Below are 18,153 nucleotides of genomic sequence, written 5' to 3'. Positions count from 1 at the left end.
GATTCCTAGACAAATTGATTCCATTAAAAACACTGGGCTGCGTGTGTGCAGCTGCCAGCACAGTGCATCCTAATCTGCTTGGAAGATGTTTTAGGGAGAACAACAGTTGATCTTGCCAATAAGAGTGAGGAAAATGGCTACTAATGAAACATGTCCTTCTTGGCCTGTCTCCCCTGTGCCCCAGGAGATGCTCATAAGTGGGTGCATGCTCTGTGTGTAGTTAGATTGTTCGGGGCAACCAGGGAAGCTCAGATCCATGCTGGAGAGGGATGCTAAAAGAAAACATATTGCAAAAAGGCATATAATCCATCACATATGGGATGAGGGTGATGAGACACTGTCCCATGATACATGGTTTGTCAGCGTTTGCCCAGGGCTCAGAGTGCCCACCCCATCCTGCAAAGCATCTCCCATGGATGGAAAAACTCTTTTGCTGGGAGGCGAAGGCTTGCTGCCAACTTCACTTTTCTTTGAATAAATGCTCCCTTGGATCAGCCGCACGCGGGACGACTAAAGGAACTGCAAGGGGGATTTCTCAAGAGCTGTGATTTGGGAAGAAAACAACGACAGCAAAAAGGGAAGCAGCGAGCGTGTGCCGTGCAGGAGGTCACACCTGCCAAGCCAGCATCCTGTCCTGCCTTCCCCAGCGTGTCCGTCCATCCGTCTGTCTGGCTGCCGGGCGCGGTGATCACATGCATCCCGCCTGCCCCCTCCCTCCCTCCCAGCCCTGTCCCGTCACGCTGCACAGCTCCTGCAAACTCGCCCCAAGCAAAGGAACTTTCTGCAGACGGGTTTCTTCATCCCCCTGCCAGAGCTCTCTGCTTCCCCTCCTGCCAAATAAAGTCTGGGGGCTTTGCTTTTGCACTAAAAGCTGATGATTGCCCTTAGAAAGAGAAGCTTATGCTCCTCTCAGCTGTGCCCTGTTCTCTGTGCCCTCGGGCTGGCCGTGCTGGGGAGTCTGACCTGGGCTGTCCCCATGGACGAACAGGATTATTACCTGCAAGAGATTAGCAACAGGGATCACTATTACTCCTTTCCATACCCCGGTGAAGAGTATTTTACTTTCACGGAGCAGCCCGGAGAGGAAGGAACTATCCGTGCTTCAGAGCCAGAGGAACAGCCAGGGTTCAAACCGAGCAGGAAAGAGTTAAAACCGAAGAAAAGCAGCAAAAAAGGAAAAACCATTCTTGAACCTCCACCAGGTAACTTTCCACCTCCTCCTCCAGAGCTCGGAGGCTCTGAATCTCATGCTGATTGTGACTTATAACATTAATGAATATTCTGCTAATGGCAGTCTTGGTGCTAATAACAATAATATGCTTGTGGTGGTGATGGTGGCAATGCACTGTGTTTAATATCCTGCTGAACGGCTCTTCAGAACTTTTACAGGCTTTTTAACTCCTTCTTTGTCAAGGGAAGACTTTTCGGATTGCTAACATTAGTTATTTTGCACTCTAGATACGATGGTTTTCCTTCTTAATTGCACTTGACAGCTGGATTGTTGTGAGAGCTGCAGTCCTATGAGCAAATGAGAAGGGACAGATTCACCTCGCTCTTTCCTGGTCATTTGAATGTAAGAGAAGTTCCTCAGCTGATTTTGTTTATAGTTATGACTTTCTTTGAGCTTTTGCTTTAAAGCCCTCCAGAGGAAGACATGTAGAAAGGGATATTCACGAAAATAGACCGAGTCACAGACAGCTCAGTTTTGTTCTCAGCCTGTAAAACAAAGAAATTAAGTCATTTTCAATGTAAGGTTAACATGGATAGAAATCAATTAGTTTTTTATCACAAAGATCTGAGCTTTTACAATAATAAATAGTGATAAGGAAATACGGTTTCTGAAATCTTGAAGGTGTTTGTGGGGCAGACAGAGATCACAGATGAGAGCAGGAAAAGTGCCTTTATGGGGGAGCAGAGACATGAGACATCTGCACCCTTGGTTTCATCACAGCCCAGCAGCATTTTGGTCTCAAATGCTGCTTATTTTCTATCTAATCTTGGGCACAGTGGATTTTTATACTACTGTCTTAGGTACCGGGATTGCTCTTCTTCAGAAGAGTAGAGACAGCACCAGTTTCCCACCTATAGGTGAATATTCTGGAGTTCAGCTTTTGCTTTTCCTGTTGGCTTTTTCCCAATTTCCCTGGCACTGTGGCTTCTTATCTACTCCAGAATGCCCAGTGGCAGCAATGAGGCTGGCTTGTAATCTATGAGGGTGATTTTCATGCATCAACACAAACAGGTGTCTATCTAGCTGAGCACCTTGCAGGTACAGAGAAGCAGCAGCTGTACCAGTATCATCCTCCTTCACTGTGCATCACTATTCCCTTCCCAGCCTGGTTTGTTTAATGCACTGTAGATAAAGCAGCACGAAATCCCAAGACTATCCACTGGGAGAGCAAACTGAGGTCTTACAGGCATTTTGAATATGGTCATTTCCTAACAAGATAGAATCACGTTCCTTTTATACGTGGGAAATGATGGAATAAGAAAATTGAAACAAACCTTCCATAAACCCTCCCAAAATACACTCCGTTGTGCACCAACCAACGGACTCATGCAGGATTAATCTCTTATTTTCTGCTTTTTTCTTTCCAATCTATCTGACTCTGAGTTCATGGAGATTTTACTTCTGTGTTCAGCTCAACTCAGCCAGGCAGTGAAAGGACATCAAAACTCCATGCCATGTCATTGGGTATCAGTTGGAAGTGAATACATGTACATCTGGAACCACACAGAAGGGACTAAATAAGAAAACATGCCCATAATTTCTCACATTTGGCCCTTTAGTAGGACAGATAGAAATACTTATAGTGATAACCAAACAGCCGTGAACAGTAACTACAAGTCTGGCTGTGTAAATATGTGTACATGTTGTGTATATGGTTGTATGTGTATACAACCATATGTTTATACGTGCATCCAGAACTGGAATTAATTTACTGGACATGCAATAAACACAAAAGTCTGCTTTTTGTGAGGCTCACTGGGAGCTGGGGCATGTGGGATTAATTATTTGTAACAAACAATAGGCTGGCTTGGAGCTGGGATGAAGGAGGCGGAGGGCTGGGGACGTGTGATCTGCCCTTTGGCTGAGCAGCTGGTACTGATCAGCCCAGGCTTTGAATCAAAGCTGAAATCAAATATTGAAGACTGAAGGATGCAGCTCATAGCTGATAACATGGGCTTGGCTTATTTAAGATAATTATTAAGAGTGTGAGAATACAAACGTTTCAATCTGTGTGATGTTATGGTAGGAAAAGTTCTATGTATATCAGTGAGGTTGCAATGCCTGTGTTTTGCTTTTGTTTTTAAAATAAAGTACAGTTAAGAACCAATATTTGTAAAATACAAGTTTCAGATAACACATCAGGCTGCTTTCTTGCCCTCCAGGTGACTCATAACCGAAATGGTACTAGGTCATCCCTGGAAGGTAAACAGTCGGATTGACAGGTTTCTGTATATACGTATTTCAGTTTTCTAATTCCATCTCTGCTTGTTTAGGCCGTGATCCAAAGCCCATTCAAATCAGTGGAAAGAGTCTCGTTAACATCAATGTTTTTCTTTTATGAGTTTTTCAGTAGAGTTTAATAAATGCCATCTCAGCCACCACCTGGGTGGTAAATCCCCACCGGCTCTGGCTGCCTATGGGCCAAAATTTAACCTCATAGAGGTTTATGGGGCTGAGGTGCCTGCGAACACTGCTTATAAATGCTTAAATGCTGCATATTGCTCTTGATCTTGGCTGAACAGTTCCCACCCTCACCCCCATTGTGCTTGAATTTGCCACAGTTGTCTCTGTAATTATATATTCCTTTATACTTTTGTTGCTTTTTAGCATAGCTATGAAATGACTTTAGAAAGGCAATGCTAAAGACGCTCTATTCCATATATCTGTTCAAGCCTAAGATTATACCATGCTTTCCAAATTATCATCTACAAAGCTTTCTTTGAGACCACCTATCAGGTTCACAGGGACTGGAGAACATGAGGATGTACCAAACGTCGGCCAAAGTTCTTCCTAGGAAACAAATTTGACTTAGGAAATCATCCGTGTGCTGGTGATTTGTCTTCTGTCTAAACCACAATTCTCTGTTGTTGTTGTTAGATTTGTTTCTGTATATCTTGCATGGGTCAAGATCTAGTGGGACCATGTATCAATTTTCAGCATCTGAGATAAGACAGCCTGTGCTCCCAGAAGACAGAGCTGGGAATAAAAAAGGTTTCTTTCATCATCATGAAAAGCAGGAGGATGAGCCTGCAGAAGAACTCTGCTTTCTGTCAGGCTTTATGAGGCAACTGGATGAAAGGAAGTTTAAATCCAGTCTGAAAGGAGGTCAAGGAGAGGTGCTTCCTCCCAAGCAAAAAGCTGCACAAAGGTAGGTTTTGACCAGATAGGTGCTGAAAGCTGCCTTCATTGGCATGTCCTATCAGAGGCAGTAAGTTAGGAATGCTGGGGGGAAATCACTTCTCAGCTGATGTCTGAGGAGGCATCAGTGAGGGAAGGCATAGAGAGGATGACGTGGCCAATGTCATGAGATATTGTAGTGGAAATGCTAAGTCATGGCCTGAAGCAGTGATGGAGCACCTGGTGGGAAGGCAGGGCCAACCCAGGGGAGCTCAGGTGCGTGCAAGGCAGCTAAGTGACCAGAAGGGCTAGAGCTAGGATCCACCCCTTCCCAGCTCTCATTTAAAGGTTGGCATTGGAAGGAAGGGGATTTTGCTGGAGGTCTCTGCATACCTGAGGGCTTCTGAAGGTAGGCAGCTTTTTTTCCTTTATTTCTGCACCTACAGCTTTTGTATTTAAGCAAATTTTCATTTGCTGTAGTCTGGGACCTTGCTGCCCTGCTATCATTGCTGAGCTTTCCATTGTGTTACTGGTACCAGGTGATAAAGGCTTAAGGAGAATTCAGTGAGTCAATGAAAAGGAAAAACTGAAACAAAGGTGTTAACTATAGAAAACTGGAAAGCTATTAGAACCACGGAATAATTAAGGTTGGAAAAAACATTTAGGATCACCAAGTCCACTTCTACTATGCCCAGAGACTGGTTTTCTCAGTGCTATAACCTTATGGTTCTTAAACATTTCCAGTAACAGTGACTCCATCCCCTCCCTGGGTAGCCTGCTGATTGATTCAAAATGATGATGAATATCTGAGGAGGGTGTGAAGTTAAAAACTTGACTAGATTGTGGTCTTATAGATAGTTAAATGGTGAACTTGTTCACTCTGGAGAAGAGATGAAAGGCATTGGATGGGTAACTGAAAGTACTTAAGCAAAAGTTTCCAACATACACCCAAGTTCCATCTAGAACAGAAGGAAATATAGAAGAAAGAGGTGCTTGTGGTTGCCAAAACTGTGGTTTGGGGTGGGATTAGCTAGAGATAAGACCAAACTGGAAAAGGGGACATTTAAAATGGGTAGGCATGCTGAATGTGTCCTTTGAGGGTTAGAAAAAATCTAGGAGCAGAGAGAGCCATCAAAGTCAGTTTTTTGAAGGCGCCTGTTGAACTTAGCTGGTATGCTGAAGATGGAGTAATGTCTCGGAGATCCAGCAAGGAAGAAGTCATTAGGAATGTTGGCAAGATGCATTTTAGTGGAATGCCAGGGCTGAAAGCCAGGCAGGGCGGGAGGCTGGTGGGGGTCTGGCAGAGAGCGCTGCCAGTAGTGGCTTTAGGCAATGTGTTATGGAGCTCAGAGTGGATGGAGAGGAGGGAGATGAGGCAGTAGCCAAAAATACAGCTGGGGCTCAAGGGGGACAGGGTACAGGCTTTGTGATTAGGGAACAGAAGGAGGAGGTAAGAGTAGTCAGAGGTGATGACTGCATCCAGGGGCTGATATGTGAGTGAAGGCTATTCCATGGTAGGTGGCTTATATAGAAACCAAGAATAGTATCAGTGTTGCTGTTATCTAGCCCATTGGTAACTTTTGTCTTCAGCCTCATAACTAGTTCCCATTCCTGAGAAGTCCAGACAAAAGTAGAGCACGTCTGTGACCTAAAACTTTGGCTTAGAATTCTTAGACTAGCAAGCTCTAAGAATGAATTTATAGGACCAAGATTCTCTTTGGAATATTTCCCATAGACTTTAATATAACGTGTGTCATATCCTAATTGCCAGATGTGACAAGCAAAGCTGAAAACATCTGGCTTTTAATGAGCTTTTTCATCTATCAACTTCTATTTTCTCCTCTAGAAATACGTAGAAATATAACAGAACCATTCTGTTTAAGAGCCCATCCTTTAAAGAATGTCACAACAAAAGAGGACAAAGATGACTAAGAATGAATAATGAGCAGGGCCTTCAAAATTGGCCAAATCTTTTTGATTAACCACAGCTCCAATGAATAATATAACATGAGAAAAAAATGTAGAATAAACACATTTGATTATGCTAGAGAAAACCATTTTCTATGATAATTCTCCCAGTAAGCTTCTCTGAATTCAAACTAATTTTTAAGGTGAAAAAATAGCTCTTTAGAAAAAGGATGATTTCACTGAATAGATTTTAATAATATGAACCTGAGCCTAGACCTGTTCCTGAAATGCCAGGGTTTTATGAGTTACTCATTATCTGAGCTCACTCTTGTTGTTTTTAATGTTATTCTCCGCTCAGTGAGCTGGTTAGAGGGGTCACTCCAAAGGTTCACAATTGAATCTCAGTTATTTTTTGGCTTTGGCAGGGAGACTTCTGTCAGTTAGGTGAGCTTAGAAGCTATCAAAAAGATGAAGTAATGGAATTTGAAGGTATGGTACAGAAGTAATTTCTTGAATTTTTATAATTGGAGCCTTTTCTTCCTGGAGTTTTTGAGCCTTGTCCAATTCATTGTCTATATAAGAAATGGACTCCTGCAAGATTCGCTGTCTAGGAACACAGTTGAAATGTGGCTGACATATTCACACAAAATAGCTGCTTGTGATTATGTTAGTGTAATAATGCTAAGTATGTAATGGATCTGGCCTTCGTGAGGTTATATCCTGCGCTATTGCTTGTTTTATAGCGTACAGATCTTTGAAGTAAATGTATAGATATATGCCCTTAACACCCATTTTTGCTTATTTATGGGAAAAATGAACAAAAAAGCAAGTGAAGCTCTGTTGCAGTTGAAATTTAAAATCAAATGATTACCCATGCAAAACACCCCCATCACCTTCACTCAGCTCAGATGTTTTTCAAGAGAAAACAGAGGTGATAGTAATAATCAGTCATGTTAGGTGCAGACAGGTCGCCCTTAATCTTTCTTTCCCTGGGAGATATCTTAGTGGATGGTTTGGTTCTTCTTAATTCAGTAAGCCATGAGTTGAAGGGAGTCTCTTTGGATTTCATTCAAGGTTGGTTGTAGCCATCATATCTGTGCAGTTAGGTCTCTAATGCAGATTCTCTAAAACTTGCCTGAAAACACCATCCTTGCTGTGATGAGAAGACGGGATGAGATAAGGGAAATAACAAGACGCTGTGGGTGCTTGCTGTGTGTTGGAAGAGCTGGAGCACAACCAGAGAGGAGTGAGGCATCTTATTCTCTGTGCAGTCAACAGGCAGTGCTAAATCAATTTGACAGGTGTAAAAGGAAAAGCGTTTCTCTTTTTTACCCATAGCTAAAGATGGCAACAACAACAACAAAGTGAGAAAAACAAGATGCCAGGTGGTGACTTGGAGAGTCAATGTGCCTATGGAGACGTCAGTGGAAGCGTGTGAGGAACATTTAAAGCATCTTTACAATAATTAGTGTAGTTTATAATCTCTCTGTCTCTGTTTGAATTAAATTACAAAGCACGTTCTGGAGATTGATAGATATCCAAGTCCTCTTTTATATCCAAAATAGGTCCCTTTTATGGGATAAGACTGATATTGGGAAGTAAGAATATGTACCTTGTTATTATCACATAAATGGAGACAAGATAAGGTTTTTATTCTTCATTTTTTTCCATGGTGAAATACATCATTTTTCTTAAACAAAAGGCTGTATTATGACTTTCTGAGTCTGAAGTGGTGTTTAAAGGAGCTGTCTTATAAATGGGAATCTGGCTCAACATATTGTAAAATATATCTTGCGACAATGTCTTCTAAAAAAATTATACAAAATACTGATCTTTCTGAGTTGGAGAAGCACGTTTTACATTAGGAAGAATGAATGACTTCATATTCAGACATATAAGTGAACTGCAAACCCTCACTGCATGTTCTGTGCAAGGCTGAGCCTCAGTGCACCTACTGGGACTTGATATTGCAGAAGGTCATAACAAAGCTGGCATAGTAGACCAAGGTGACCTCCACTAACTATTAATCATAGCTGAAATTGAATATCTGATTATTTCATCCATTATTAGTGAGTACAGACACCAACATAATTATCAGGTCAGGATTTCTTACTCTTCATCCCTTAGGTTGAAGAATCATCCCCATATTCCCCAGCCCTTGTTTGGTTCCTTCTGAACTTTATGAGAAGTGCTACAGGATGTGAGCACCCATGTCTTAGCAGCTTGATGTGAATTCAGCAACCTTCCTGCAAGATATGTAAGCACATCAGTAATGAGAATGTTTTAGCCAAGTGGGCAATCATTTAAAAGATCTATTTTCATTATCTTGCCTGATGGCCGTGTTTCAAGTCTGGTATGTACATATTTACAATACTCTGATATCTCCAGATGTAAGCAGGCTAATGCTCAATTTTGAGTCCGGGTACGTAGATTATTTTTTTTCCCTTCACATTTCCAAATGTTATCACAAATGTAGTACCTTTCTTGACTTTTCTTCTTGTTGGCTCTGCAAGACTGATTCTTCTGTCTGGAACCTGATGGGGAATCCCAAAAGACCCAACTTGACTTCCAGATTTTTCTTTGGCCATGAGGAGACCCAGCAGTTCTGTGGCCTTTGCTGTCATCACGTTTGCCCTTCCCTCATGTGAACTCTGGAGAGTGAAACAGTCTCCTCCTCAGCCTCATTTCAATGGAAATTTGGTTGATAAGAGGATAGAGAGTGAGGCCAAGTAGCTCTTGATTCCAACACATCTGAGATTTCTTGTAAGCTGTCTGATTGCACTCATCATCATGGTGTGCTGGGAGATGCGGTGTTTGAAATGAGAGCAATTGAAAACCATCTTTTCCCAGAAATGAGAGTATTCTTATGTTTTCTTCTCAGAGACTGTATTTTATAGTGACTGGTTTATGGCTGTGCTTTACTATCAGGGTGCTTCTAAAACATCTGTCATATAAAGGGATAAGTTCAAATTTTCTTTAAAAAGTTATTTCAAATCTGGAGGCAAATACTCCCTTACCTATGCCATTACTATTGAGCCTAATGCCCTATTTGGCTTTCACATGCACTCCTTTTTCCCCAAGTGTTCTGCTCAGCCCAGATAAGGAGGCTTCTCTTAAGGTGAGCTGAGAGTTATGTTAGTAAATATAGGGCTGATAGGAGGAATGGATGAATAGCCAGAGGCAGTCGTAGCCAGGGCCCTGGGCATGTCTCAAGGGTGAAGAGAATTCCTTACAGGTAATCAGTCAGATGCATTACCCTTGGGTCCTCTGCATGCTTTTGGAACCCATTGGAGGACTGCAGTCCAGATGTCTTCCAGACTCCCCACAGAACCCTCTCACATCTGGTCTAGTTCCTCCACATCAGGTATTCCATTAGATAAGTGTAATTGACAAAAAAAAGAGGCCCCCAAAATCTTCTGTCATGTAGAGGAACAGATGATTGAGAAATTGTACAGACATGCAGAGAGCTTTGATTCTTCTGCTAAAGGCCTTTGTATGTGCTGCCATAGTGAGGCACTACAGAGACCCAGAGAAGGGTGGGATGCACACAGCTCAGGGGAGAAAATGGGACTGAGATGAATTCCTCCTGAAATGACAAGGAATAGCATCTGTTCTCTGTTTGGGTGATCAAACTCTTCATTTATTTAAGAAAAAATATATATATATTTGAGGGTTAATATACTGTAAATCTTTTTTTTTCTTTCCCTGCAAAGTTCTTGGTTGGTACTTAGGATCTGGAAACTCTATAAAGAAAAAAGGATGATGTCTGTTGCAAGCAATAGTTCAAGTCCACAATGAACAAAGAACAAGACTCTCGTCCAGCAAATGAAGGCATCCAGTGTTATTTTAAGCTATTAAATGAAAAGGAGGGAAAAATTCTTGTGGATCTGCTTTCTAAATAGTCCAGATCATGACAAAGGCTAGTAATATGTGGAATGTGAACTGCTGCAGACACATCTGAATTGTTTGACATTGCTAATAATATGCAGAGAGCAAATATATACTTTGTGTTTTTTTAATGCTTGGATGCCAGTCAAATGGCAATGAGTGAGAGAGTCCATACACTTCTGAGAGAACTAGAATGGGAATCCTTTCAAACAGTAATTAAAATGCTAGGATGAGAGTTATGCAGCTAAATTGCCACTGAGATCTTTGAAAGCATGGAGAGGAAATAGCATAAAACTATTTTCCTGCAAAACTTCCTTATTTCTATTCATTAATTCTGAACTAATTTTCTTCCTCCCAATTAGCGAGTTGAAAAACAATTTGTTATGGTCATGCCTTGAAACTTCTCTATACCACTGCTTTCCAACTGCAGAATTCCCATGCCCACTGAATGCTTCCAGTTCCTGTGGGTGGTTGGGAGGATGGGAGCTCTGTAGCAGTAACAGATTTACTGGTAAATCCCTGATCGTGGCCTGAACATTTCACATCAGCACATTCAAGCTTTGCATCTAAGGAGAAGAGTCTGTTGGCAGCACTCTGGGCTAATGCTACTGTAAAACGTGTGCAAGTAAAGCAGAATCTATTAGAGACAAGCAGTATATATTAGGGCTTGTTTGAATGCATTCCAAGGATCTAAAGGACAGTAAAGGCATGTCTTTTTGGTGTGAGCCTTAAAGACTCATGTGAATGCATACAATTTTAAACTCATGAAAAATCATATTTTATGTCATTTGGAGACTGACACACTCAGCTTTGCATAATGGAGATTTCCTATATGCCAAAGATTTGGCCTGTGATTAGGTGCCTTTTCTGGATCGGGACTGTGTTTTTAAACAAAGCAGAGAATATGTTTAGACAGAATGAATTTTGGGAATCTTTTTGTGGGCTGTGCAAAGCTGCGAGATCATAGGAAGCTGAAATAAGGTGGAAGGACCTCTGGACACTCAGCCATTTGGTTTGGAGAGGTGCCCACCATTTGAGATGTTTGTCTGAACCTTGCTTGAACTATTTCAGCTCCTTTGCAGTCTAACATGGATCTGGAGCTTTGTAAGAGCCTCCCTGCTGAACCTCCCTTTGATCCCTTCAGAAATAGACTGCCATGTCTTTCAGCATATCTGCACGCAGGAAGCCCAGAGGTTTGTAAAAATGTTGAGCTCTCAACATTTAAAAGATATCAACAGAACTCTTAAGACCACAGAATCCTGGTATTTACTTGGTCTTGAGGCATTTTTGTCCTTTTTTTCCTTTAAGTTCACTAAGCTGTCTATTTCATGGCTAGTTCAAGGGCACATAGAGATGAGGATGCACAATGGATGACCCAAAGGATGGCCCTATGGTGTGTTTGAACTCTACTCTCGGTGTGTGTCAGTTGGGGCAATAGGGTGTGCTAAAGGAAGGGAGAAAGCTTTGTTACATGAGTTCCTAAAGCTTTTTAGGTTTTTCAGGTGTAGCCAAAGGGCCTCCATTATTTTGTGTGTGCTCTTGGCAAATTTCTCAGCCTACCTCTGAAAGCATTTCCACTGTTCAGGACTATGATTGTATCAGCTATTTCTGATGTCCTAGTATTGGAGCTAAGCTTTAAAAGAAAAGAAAAGGAAAAAATCCACCAGAAAGAGTAATTAAGTAAAGAGTAAACAAGTCATTTATATTTTTCTTCTTCTGTGCCCAGGAAAATACAAACATTCTTTTTTAATGGCTGGGAAGGAGCACACTGTTAGAAATCAGGTTAATTGTAAGCACGTAACTTTCCTTCAAAATCATTGTCTTAGTTACAGCTCCAGGCACTAAGGTGACTCTTATGCTTTATGCGGAGAGTTTGCTCTTATTAATTCCTTCTATTATTTCATAACAGTAATAACAGATTTGATTTTTAGGGGGGGAAAAATATGTAAATATCTAAGCTCCCTGCTAGAGCTACACCATGTCTCTGTAACAGTGAGCCTTACTCTGTATAAATGGTTTTAAAACCAAGTTGGATGGATTTTAGGTATTTCCTGTCAAAGGCTCTCTATATAGGTCAAGTATTCAGCCCAGATGTGCAACCTGGAGGAGGGCTGGGCTGCAGCTGAGAGCAGCCTGCGTGTGGTGATGGCTCACAAACAAACCCAATGAATGTACCCATCACTCCATGCTGGCTCCTTGCAGTGGGCAGCCCCACTGTTTCTGGTGTAGGAAGAGGGACAGCTTAGTGCAGGGGGCTTCTGCATGCACAGTTAGGTGCTGGGGTGGCGATGGTTGGTTCTGCTCAGGTGCCCAGCTCATCTTTGGGGATCTTTTTGCTTTGTGCATGGAGGTGAGTTTGCAACTGTGTGTTTGTCTGCATAGAGGGGAAGGGGATTTTAATGCCACTTCTTATCAGCCACATATCCTTTGGAAAGATTTAAACTGGCGAGGATTTGTTTTTCGTAAGTCAGCAGAGGAAGAATGACTCTTAAGAAAGATGGTCACAGGTATTGCTACAGATACGGGATACTTCTAGTCTACATTCTGTTGGTGAATGTGTATTTTTAGTTTTAATCATGAAAAAAATGAAAGCTGACATTTCAGCTCACAGTTAAGATGACTAATGACTGTCTGCTGCCTAGAGGCACAGCTCCTATTGCTCCGTGGTGCTGGCATTGAAGCTTGCTGGCTCTCACCAAGAGCTAAGTCAGAGAGCTAAACTGGTAGCAAACCGCCTTCTCTGGAACCCAAAAGGTGAATAGCACAGTGATTCTATCTTCATCACTCATTCACTTGGCTTAGGCCTTGGACTATTCCATCAAAGGAAGCTAATGCATCTGTTTTGATTTCATATTCATCTTTTCCATCTTTTTGTAAAGTCAAAGAAGTATTTTGGTCTAATCTAGAGCTTAAACTTGATTAGAAGTTGAATGGCACTAAGCAGAGATGGAGCAGATGACATTTAAGGATTCCTTCCAGCTCAAATGATTCCTTGAAGTACTGCTTACTGGAAAGTGGCACATTTCAGTCTTTCTCAAGTGTAAATTGAGTACTTAAGAATGGAGGCAGCAGTAACGGTGGCAATAAGATGTAATGGTTTGTCATTACTAGGAAGAACACTTTTACAATTGAGGTTTTTTTTCTGCTTGGTATTTGTGGGCTTCATGTGTGTGAAGGGAGAGAAAGAAGGTGGTGGGACCAGATGACCTTAATAGTCTTTTCTGATCTTTCTGAGTCTATTCTAGGACAAAAACTGTATGGTATCAGTGATAACATTCATTTCAGTGAAGTTAGATGTTTTAGAGACTGGGGTTATTTGTATGCATTTCATCACCAGCTCTAGTATAGCTCCATGTGTGTATTTCTGATCCTTGTGATGGAGGTTACTCTTTTCCTATCTATTCCCACTTGGATACGTCTCTTGTGCAGCCTGGGATCACTGCTTCAAAATGAGTGTTGGCCTCAGATTAAAGCTTGCAGAATGTTTAGTAGATGCATATTTCCAGAAGCCAAAGTTTAGGCAATTTTTCAGGTTATGCATGTTTGGAGAGGTTCATGACCATGCTGGCCCTCTGTACATCCGCACAGTGAGTGTGCTGTTATCTGGCTATGGCTGTATAGTGTTACTGCTTCAGCTTTTGTAGGAGCAGGGAAGAAATTGATTGTATCCTAAGACACTCTTAAACAACTGTTTTACGCAGTTGTACAGTTTATGGTAAAATACACTCAAGTGGAATTGTTAAATTTGTTAAACTTTAGCACTTCAAAGGTGTCTTGTTTGTAGGGCTACAGAAGTATCTGATGATAGCAGCTGTTTTGTCTTGCTTCGTTTTTACTTGTTATTGGTATTCCAAGTCTCAGTGTTTATTTTTTAATAGCTACAATTATGTTCTCATTGTAGGATCTTTGGTCCTGCATTGTACCTCAGTGATTTGATATTTTAAGCTATTTTTGGCATGAGCACATTGGATAGATACTCATTTGAATGGTAATTTTAGTCCTCTTATCCAGCCAGTCTGCAAGCAGTCTGACTGCTTTTTCTCCATTGCTTGCTTAAGTCTATTTGTTTAGATCTGGGAAGAAGAGTGGTTCTCATTTTGACGGCTGTATTCAGTTTTGTGGCTTTAGCTGGAATTACAGAAAGTCTTCATCCTGAGCTTCAGAAAAACAGCAGAGGAGACATTTTAAATGAGTAACACATAAGTCAATGTTATTCAGTGCTTATAATAAAAAGAACTGATAGAACACTTCTTGGTTCTTCAAGGGGATGTTTAGTTGTCCTTTATTCCCCAGAGCAACTAAATGCACGTATTCCTTTGTACAGAAAGTGAAGGTCATGGGTACCAATGAGAGCGCACCATGTTTTACAAGGACCGGGTAGCTTTCCTCAGGCTATGCCCATGGTGATATTTAACAGCTCTATGTGGTAATAGCAATGAACACTCCTTGTTATCGCATCAATTCTTTTGTCAGGGCTTTGTAGCTATGATGGCGCTGGGAACCTGTCACTGTGTGACTCCCACTCTCATCTCTCCCCATGTCAGGTCAGTGTAGCTGGTGTTCCCATGGACAAGAAGAGTGGGAATTCTGGTGCCTGCCTGCAGGCCTTCTTTTTCTCCACCTTTTTCTTCTCTTATGGACATGTGGGCTTGGCTGCTGCTGCTTCAGTTATTGGGTACTTTCTTAAGTTCTTTACCATGAGAGTGGTGAGGTGCTGGCACAGCTGCCCAGAGAGGCTATGGATGCTCCATCCCTAGAGTGCTCAAGGCCAGGTTTGATGGGGCCCTGGGCAGCCTGGTCTGGTATTAGATATAGAGATGGCTTTGCATACATCACAGGGGTTGGAGCTTTGTGATATTTGAGGTCCCTTCCAACCCAAGCTATTCTATGATTCCCAGCTTCCAGAAGGACCACAGGCAGAAAGATTGAGTTGCAGGAGAAAAACTCAGAAATGTTTATTGCATTCAGGCACACAGACACCATGCATGGAGGACAGGGACCCTCTACTGTCTACGTCACAAATCATACCATCTCTTAGGTAGAATGTATTGTGGCAGCAGCAGGCAGCTCCAGGAAGGCTGCATGGTGTCTGGAGTGTAGCTGAGCCTTCTGAGTCTGAAGTCTAGGCTAGAAAGCTCCCAGAGGACAGGCTTTCTGGAAATTCCTGCCTCCAGCTGTGCCAGGAATAACAGATACTCTTCCTGTTAATTGTGCTGTTTTGTCACAATGAGAACCAGCCACAATCTGGATGTGTGAGGGAAGAAAACTGTGAAGTAATAAAAAAGTGTGCTTTCCAAATTCCAAACAAGTTTGATTTCATGTCAGATATGACCTAAAGGATCAAAATAATCCCTAAATTATTCATTAATTGCCTTGAACTGCTGAATTTTCCCTGAACTTCAAAGGAAGGAAAGGAAACTCTTCTACTCTTGCACAGAGTACAAGTCTCTGCAGCCTTTTGGGTAGAAAGACTGAGACCCACATCAGTCAGCATTTAGATGGCATAAAGGATGCATGGAAGTGTTCCTCATCTGTGAGTCATGGAAGAGCTGTGAGGGAGAGAACATAGCTTTGGTGGCCTTGGAGACTCTGAAAAAGGGTTGCAATGAAGAGGAGTATCTGATCATCCAAAGTAGCTGGAAGATATCAGACGGGTCACATTTGTGGGACCTTCACATCAGAGCAGCCTTTTGTGGTTTCCAACTTAAGGTCGTTGTTTGATTGATTGTTTTACATATTCAACAGGAGCCATTAGAAGTGCACGCTCCAGCACGTTCTTCTCATACAACCTCTGACATTTTAAACTCTTGTGCAGCATGTTCTGCTTGTAGTAGAAACATACAGTTTTGATGCAGCACAATTAATGTCTCTGGATAGAAAAATTCAGCATCGACTCAGTTCTTTGATTGGTTTTTGGTCTGGGACTATAATTCAGCTTATTTAACTTTTGCCTAGGAGACTTGTGAACACTGCTCACTCTGTTCTTTTGGTGCTCAGGGTTTGTAACAAAAAGCAAATAAAGGCAATACGTGTTTGCCTGAAGAATCTTTATCTGTCTTCACTTCTTCAGTTAACCTGGTGGACTGAATTCAGGCCAGAAAGCAAACTAGCATGCATTAATATCAATAGTTTGTATGTGAACAGAGTCAGAAACTGCTCAGACTGAAACCTATGGAGCTGTTTCCAGGGAAAAGCTGGGCCATACCAAGTATAGAGCATGACTCATGAACATCTGTGAGAATTTTAAACTTCTACGATCACATCTTAAAAAAACAGCAAGATTTAGCCAGCCCATGTCCCCCTACAAATGGCTCAATACTGTAAATATAATGATTTACTTATTTATTTTTCTTTAACATGGAGAGCCTTTTTTCTGTTTAAGTCAGCCCCCACAAAGGCTGTCTGTGACGGCCAAGCAATCTAAATATACTGTCAGCAGGCAGCAGAAATGTTCTCTAACTCATATTTCACCTTTCAGGTGCATTGCAGTTTTAAAATACCTTGCAAAACTGTGAGCTAAGTCTTATTAGAGACACAAGAATTACATTGCCAGAGATTCCATTAAAAGTTTCCATTACTGGAGGATGAATTATAAACCACGCATTCCATAGCTCTACAGGTAGCCAATAGGGTTAGACTTATTTAATAAGCTTCATTAAGAATTTTTGTTTAAAAACTAGAAGGGTCTAAAATTGGAAGTACTAAAACTGGATCAAAATAGTATGAATAATATAAGCGTTAAAGTTTTCATCCCCCAGAATATGTGTTTGTGGGCTTAACTAACCTATTGTAGTAGCTTCGTACAATTGCAGTTTCTTTTCTACCTGTGTTTAAGCGATTTACATAAATGGAGCCCAAATTCTGTTTCTACTTTGGGATGACCCAGAAAAAGAAATAGGGAACTAGAAGTTGAAATGACAGCTGCCTTATGACATGTGATTTTGCCATAGGAGCCTGAGCACACAGTGTCAGAAGGATGAATTTTTAGCCCCTAGAGAATGAGGTCTCTGGAGAAGGGATGTGCCTGTAGCCAGGTTAGATAGGCAAATGTTTGTGCAGAAACTCACACGTTTGGGTTTTGTTTCAGGTTGGATGTTAGAAAACATTTGTTTTCAGAGCGGTGATGCAGTGGCTCAGGGAATGGTGGGGTCACTGTCCCTGGAGCTGTGGGGATGTGGCACTGAGGGATGTGGGCATGGTGGGGTAGGCTGGGGTTGGGCTTGGGGATCTGAGAATTCTTTTCCAGCCTTAAAGGTGCTCTGGTTCCATGACTCCGTGATAAAAGCAGTAGGTTGCTATTTCCAACGTTTCCAGGACATCCTTCCCGCACCACACTGCTTCCCTCTCAGGCAGTGACAGATCATCTGTTACTGCAGGTATTTGCTGTTGTGCCCCTACACGTCAAACTCTGGCCACGTGAAGGCTGAGATGTCCATTATGAGCTTTTGATTCTTTAAATGTTATTTCTGGAGATACTTCATTGTCCATTCTTGATGCTGACTGCTATGAAAACTTGGGCTGTGTTGTGTTACTGGAAACCATTTTGGCAGCGTATGTTTGGATGGAAAATGCACAACTGAAGAAATAGGTTATTCTGCAAAGGTTATGAGGTGTTCTTCATTGTAAAAACCTGATCCAACTTCATTAAGAACAGTGACATTTCTTCCATTGACTCTGGTGGTATCAACTTGTCATCAACGCTACCTTGACCTCCTCCTGCCCATTTCTACAGTGTAACTTCCTTTCTCCCCAAACACGTTTTGAAGTAAAAGGGAGTTCTTACATATTTTAAAATGAAGAAGCTCCTGGAGCAAAAACACATGGAATCATGAGGAATAATCAGTTAGCCAGAGCACATCCTGCCTTCAAACATCAGGGAGCCTGTCAGATGGCACAAGGCTGATATTTTTCCATTTCCAGAGCTGAGAGTGAGGAGTCAGACAAGCCCAGGCTGGTATGGATTGAGAAGGATTAGTGGTATGGCTCCTAAAAATGTAAGTAAAAAAGGA

General features: G+C 41.8%; 1 protein-coding gene across 1 annotated transcript in view; it reads left to right on the top strand.

The window, feature by feature from the left end:
* Nucleotides 1-705: 705 nt before the first annotated feature.
* CPXM2 (carboxypeptidase X, M14 family member 2) overlaps nucleotides 706-18,153 on the top strand; it is a 61,056-nt gene continuing 43,608 nt past the window's right edge. The window contains exon 1 of the mRNA XM_015867589.2: nucleotides 706-1,202. Within this exon, the coding sequence (XP_015723075.1) occupies nucleotides 875-1,202 (328 nt within the window). The 5' untranslated portion in view covers nucleotides 706-874. The remainder of the gene's footprint in view (nucleotides 1,203-18,153) is intronic.

Source organism: Coturnix japonica, chromosome 6 (genome assembly GCF_001577835.2).
Source record: "Coturnix japonica isolate 7356 chromosome 6, Coturnix japonica 2.1, whole genome shotgun sequence".
NCBI lineage: Eukaryota > Metazoa > Chordata > Aves > Galliformes > Phasianidae > Coturnix > Coturnix japonica.
This window is presented reverse-complemented; position numbering and strand designations above follow the sequence as displayed.